The following is a 6,001-nucleotide window of genomic DNA, read 5'->3' on the forward strand; positions in this document are numbered from 1 at the left end:
GATTTATCTGAAGGAGATGGGGATGGCCCAGACCTTGTAAGGATTCTTGTTTTCCACTCTGACTCGTCTTCCAAAGCTTGCAACTCTTGTGAAATCTTCATTGCTTGGGCTGGAGATAAGACCCTGGCTATGTCAATAACATTGGTGAAGTTGTTGGGTAGCTGAAGGTCTGGGACTTTTATTGCTTCTGGCTCTTTTGAGGCCATGTTGGATTGAAATTCTGAGTTCAGGATTTGGGTAATTGCTAAAGATGGTGTCAATTGCACTTGCTGAATCAGAAAGGTGAACAAGGGCATGGATGCCATTGACAAAGTTTGCTTACCCACATCCTTGAAAATGTTGTTTTTGTGCTGTGCATATATCAACTGAGAAATACCCAAGTTTTTGAAGGTGATCTGAAAGGGGTTGAAGTTGTGGGTTATTGAATCGGGTGTACATTGACTGACAGAGTATGAATGTTTTATGCGATTGAAGGTGGGCTTGTAATTGAAAATGGAGAGGAAAGAGAATGACTTAAAAGAGATAACGTAGCAGGAACTGAGTGGCATTTTAACTGGGGGTGGAGAAAGACTCGGAATGCTCTTGATGGTTGCTTGCTGAGGCTTGAGCTTGAGTTTCCATGAGATACTAGAGATGGGTCTAATCTGAGCCACCTGATTCCACCTGTAAGGCCAGGCACACACCAGAATGAACCAGTAGAGTTTTGTAAGATTACTCAAAGATGGACGAATACTTCCTGATAAATCATTTGAATTCATGTCCATACCAAAATTAACAAGGATTCAAAGTGTTATGTTCATTGAAAATAATCTATGACATCCAACTGAATATTTGATAAACAGGAATATTTTTGTTGGAATTTTACAGAGTGCGATGGTGTTTGAATTTTAATAGAAAAGAGAATTTTTATACACGTTGTTACCCAGGATCAAAACAATTGACATTCTGAAGGGAAAACTATTTTCTTAATGTGATTAGGCTGATAATCAAAATTAAATTCTTCGTCTTTTGTTGGGAGAGACACTTTGTAAATAATGTACCAATTCTCTTTAATGTTAACCACCTCCATAGTGTGATTAAGGTAAAATAATCAATTATTTACCAGAGTATTAAATTTCTAAACTAATTCTCTTTAATGATAACCACCTCCATAATGTAATTAAGGTAAAAATAACTTATCAACATAATTATTTTAAGAGAAAAATCAACCTAACACATACAAGTCATCATATAAATTCAGAGGGAGGATTCTGAATACATTACTTACCAAATGTATAAAACTAATCAATTTGTGTCAGCTTAAAGTCATTTTTTTGTAGTCCCCACTCAGCTCCTATGTTGCTATGTACCACAAGAACTCTAAACAATCGATATAGACACAAATTCTAGGCTAGTTTCTTTACCATCAATGAAGCAATCCTTTTTCCAGTGTTCAATATTTCGTTCATGCACCTTTTTAAAAGCAAGATCGTATTCAATTGACAATAATAGAGCACAATATTCAACACACACAGAAAACAAACAATACACAAATTCATTCATTCATTTATTAAAGACAAAACGCCAGAAAAAATGATGGAACGCTACAAAAGTAACGCAAAGATAATTCATTCAACTGAAAACTAAGACTTGGTACAAAGGTCAAACTGTTTTACAACAGTTCTTTAATTTTCTACAATACTGGTTTCAATTGAAAACCGAGACTTGGAACAAAGATTCAAACTGTTATTCAACAGTTCTTTATTTTTTTACAGGACTAGTTTCAATTGAAAACTAAGACTTGGAACAAAGAATCAAACTGTTTTACAATAGTTCTTTATTTTTCTACAGAACTGGCTTCAATGTATGGAGCAAAGTAAAAAAGGAAGAAAATGAAGTAACAGTTTTCGAAAGAGGAAAAATTAGAATGTGACAGGATGTTGAAATCCAAATGTAAAATAACAAGCGTCTTATTTGATATCTATAAGCTTATTCATCCCAGGGGAAGCTCTCAGAGATGGATTTTGACCTCATGAACTTCTTGGTCCATATGAAATTCACATGGCAAGTAAAAACACATGAGCTATCCTAAAAATTTCAAACCGTTTATATATAACGCATAGGAAATATAATTCATGTCTAGCAGGACTCTTTTACAATGCTCAGCCCTGTGTCAGAAACTTAAATTTAATCAGACTATCATCCATTCTCACTATTGCATGTCACTTGTATCTAAAAGGCTATCTGTTGTTTTAAAAGTGGTACAAATTATATTACAGTTCACAAGCTGCCTGCCCCATGGTCCTGGCTCTATATATATATATATATAACAGTTCACAAGCTACCTGCCACATGGTCCTGGCCCCATATATATATATATATATATATATATATATATATATATATATATAATATATATATATATCTATATATATATATATATATATATATATATATATATATTAATGCTAATGGTGGGTATTTGGTCAACTCATCCCAACTTCCTTTATCTTAAAACATAAGGTGTACTGTAACAGAGCTTCCAGGAGATTAGGAACGGGCCTAAACGGTGATTGAAGTGAAAAAGCACCCTATTTTAACTTCAGAGTCCATCTGCTCCTGCCTAGTCAAACTCCTGCGAAAGCACCTTATTTTAACTTCAGAGTCCATCTGCTCCTGCCCACGCAAATTCCTGCAACTGGCTCTTAGGATTACCAAAGCACCGTTCCTCCTCTCTTCCAAGGTCACAATTTTCCACTCTGACTTGTCTTCCAAAGCCTGCAACTCTTGTGAAATCTTCACTGCTTGGGCTAGAGATAAGACCCTGGCTATTGCTTTTGGCTCTTTTGAGGCCATGTTGGATTGAAAGTCTGAATTCAGGATTTGGGTAATTGCTAAAGATGGTGTCAACTGCACTTGCTGAATCAGAAAGGTGAACAAGAGCATGGATGCCATTGACAGAGTTTGCTTACCCACATCCTTGAGAATGTTGTTTTTGTGCTGTGCATATATCAACTGAGAAATACCCAGGTTTTTGAAGGTGATCTGAAAGGGGTTGAAGTTGTGGATTATTGAATCAGGTGTACATTGACTAACATAATATGAGTGTTTTATGCGATTGAAGGTGGGCTTGTAATTGAAAATGGAGAGGAAAGAGAATGACTTAAAAGAGATAACACAGTAGGAATCGAGTGGCATTTCAATTTGGGGTGGAGAAAGACTCAGAATGCTCTTGATGGTTGCTTGTTGAGGCTTGAGCTTGAGTTTCCATGAGATACTGGAGATGGGTCTAATCACGAAAGACCGAATGCACCAAAAATCTGAGCCACCTGATTCCACCTGTAAGGCCAGGCACACACCAGAATGAGGACACGTAGACTAAGAAACTATGACACTCGGTCGTAGCAGGCACCAAGATATGCATAACATTGCTAATTAAATGTACGAGGGAAAGCATTAGCGTTGTAGCAACCATCAATGGTGCCCTGAAATACCCACTGATAAACCAAGTGAACTGGTTGAGGTCATAGAGCCACAACCAGTCGAGGCTTACACCATGGCTACAGGTAGCATAAATGAAAAAAAGTAAATAGGGGAGTTATTTTTCTGAGACAAGGGTTAATAATCCATACCTATAGATACATAGCACACCTGAAGAGAAGTTGCTCTTGGTTCTGTTGGTATAGTTTGGTGAATTCCATTCCACTGTGGATACCCTAAACAGCCAGAGAAAAATAGTTTGCATGAGAACCAAACGCGTTCCTTTGAGGAACACAAAAGGACAATAACAAGGAATTGAGGGAAAAACGATAAATACAGACCTGAGAGTTTTCACCACGATGGTAATGGAATCCATTGTTCTCTTGTCCCACGAATACTTGAACCAGCTCGACGATACCAGCACACATCCTCTGGCATATCCAAACCCTTGAAAATTAGACGAGACGGTAATGCCCACACGATGGGAATGTAATATGAAGTAGTAAACACAAGAATGACATACCTATAAGCTATAGGGGAAGGCCTCATTGCCATACATTCAGAAAATTCATGAGTCTGGAGTAACCACATCCTAAAATGCCCACACGATGGGAATGTAAAATGAAGTAGTAAACACAAGAATGACATACCTATAAGCTATAGGGGAAGGCCTCATTGCCATACATTCAGAAAATTCATGAGTCTGGAGTAACCACATCCTAAAATAAAAAACAATATAATGCCTGCAATAAAAGGTTTATTTTACACAAATCAAAACGAAATTTATTCTCTGATGAATGTAACTAAAAGCAGAATAACAAAATAACAGGGCTGCTGAGCACAAAGAATGTCAGACTTGGGAACTTTACAGCTAATTACAATCACTACAGAGCATGGTGGATATGTGAAGGAGGCTGCTGAGCACAAAGAATGTCAGACTTGGGAACTTTACAGCTAATTACAATCACTACAGAGCATGGTGGATATGTGAAGGAGACCCATTAATTGATGTAGTCCTGCATGATCACTCTCAGTGTTATATCTCCATTTCCTTCGATGCAAACCGTGGATTAATAGTCCCATATAAGAGAGATAGGTTTAGATATGCCACAGGGAGATATGCCAAAGGGACAACCCTTAACATAAGGCTATACTGAAAAAAATTATAAGCAACCATTGTAACCCTCCTAATGATACTAATAAACATGAGTTGCATTTGAGCCCTAAACTTCTGCAAAATAAAAAATTCCCAGACTTTTATATTAGAGTTAAATCATTTTTTCTCAATAGGTGATTTTCCAAAGATGGGTGTGAGATAAAAAGAAGCAGCTGCTCCTAAAAACCCTAAGTTGTTCTTTACCAAAGGCTCCCAATCCGAAGTTCTCTGCACAATTGGAAGTATCCCAAACGAAGGAAATAATAATAGCCACAGGGGAGAAAGAAGAAAAACCCACTGCCATGAACCCTCCACTCTGCCCTGAGGGCTAAGCTGGGCAGCAAACCCAAACACACAACCCCTAGCAATGGATGTCGCAAGAGTTAAAAAGTACAGGACATCTGTCAAACCAGGCACGTTATTGCATCCCTCTTCCCTAACAATGCACTGCTTGATGGCATCAATTGTATTCAAAAGGGCTGCCTGATAGCCCTCTTCCGATACAAAAAACTGATTCCCATACCTGGCCTGCAGCTCACCGAAGGATTGACGAGGAAGCCTGGAACCCACTGTTAATCCTGTGCCGAAATTCAATATGTTTGGGGAAGAGATGTCCTCTACTATAATCACAGTCCTGTCATCAGGGTGCCATAGGTCCCTGAAGGATTTATCTGAAGGAGATGGGGATGGCCTAGACCTTGTAAGGATTCTCGTTTTCCACTCTGACTCGTCTTCCAAAGCCTGCAACTCTTGTGAAATCTTCACTGCTTGGGCTGGAGATAAGACCCTGGCTATGTCAATAACATTGGTGAAGTTTTTGGGTAGCTGAAGGTCTGGGATTTTTATTGCTTCTGGCTCTTTTGAGGCCATGTCAGATTGAAAGTCTGAGTTTAGGATTTGGGTAATTGCTAAAGATGGTGTCAACTGCACTTGCTGAATAAGAAAGGTGAACAAGAGCATGGATGCCATTGACAGAGTTTGCTTACCCACATCCTTGAGAAAGTTGTTTTTGTGCTGTGCATATATCAACTGAGAAATACCCAGGTTTTTGAAGGTGATCTGAAAGGGGTTGAAGTTGTGGGTTATTGAATCGGGTGTACATTGACTGATAGAGTATGAGTGTTTTATGCGATTGAAGGTGGGCCTGTAATTGAAAATGGAGAGGAAAGAGAATGACTTAAAAGAGATAACGCAACAGGAACTAAGTGGCATTTTAACTGGGGGTGGAGAAAGACTCGGAATGCTCTTGATGGTTGCTTGCTGAGGCTTGAGCTTGAGTTGCCATGAGATACTGGAGATGGGTCTGATCACAAAAGACCGAATGCACCAAAAATCTGAGCCACCTGATTCCACCTGTAAGGCCAGGCACACAGTAGAATGAACCAG

The 6,001-nt window shown here is 38.6% G+C and overlaps 1 protein-coding gene and 1 long non-coding RNA gene across 2 annotated transcripts; both read right to left on the reverse strand.

Annotated features, from left to right (window-relative positions):
- Nucleotides 1–3,272: 3,272 nt before the first annotated feature.
- Nucleotides 3,273–4,046, reverse strand: LOC149185333 (uncharacterized). Its single transcript, XR_016256839.1, has 4 exons — nt 3,983–4,046; nt 3,801–3,890; nt 3,612–3,695; nt 3,273–3,318 (listed from the first exon to the last, which is right to left on the reverse strand). It is a non-coding gene; the product is annotated as an uncharacterized LOC149185333 (long non-coding RNA).
- A 686-nt stretch (nt 4,047–4,732) lies between these two features.
- Nucleotides 4,733–5,485, reverse strand: LOC149185334 (thylakoid lumenal 15.0 kDa protein 2, chloroplastic-like). The gene has a single exon (XM_089415630.1). The coding sequence runs from the start codon at nt 5,483–5,485 to the stop codon at nt 4,733–4,735; it is 753 nt and encodes a 250-aa protein (XP_089271756.1).
- Nucleotides 5,486–6,001: the final 516 nt, after the last annotated feature.

This window comes from Pinus tabuliformis, chromosome 3_2 (genome assembly GCF_031772625.1).
Source record: "Pinus tabuliformis cultivar Carrire ecotype Pingquan chromosome 3_2, CPIR1, whole genome shotgun sequence".
Taxonomy (NCBI): domain Eukaryota; kingdom Viridiplantae; phylum Streptophyta; class Pinopsida; order Pinales; family Pinaceae; genus Pinus; species Pinus tabuliformis.

Coding starts and splice junctions, on each gene's coding strand:
- LOC149185334 (XM_089415630.1), bottom strand. CDS start 5,485: ATGGCCTCAAAAGAGCCAGAAGCAATAAAAATCCCAGACCTTCAGCTA.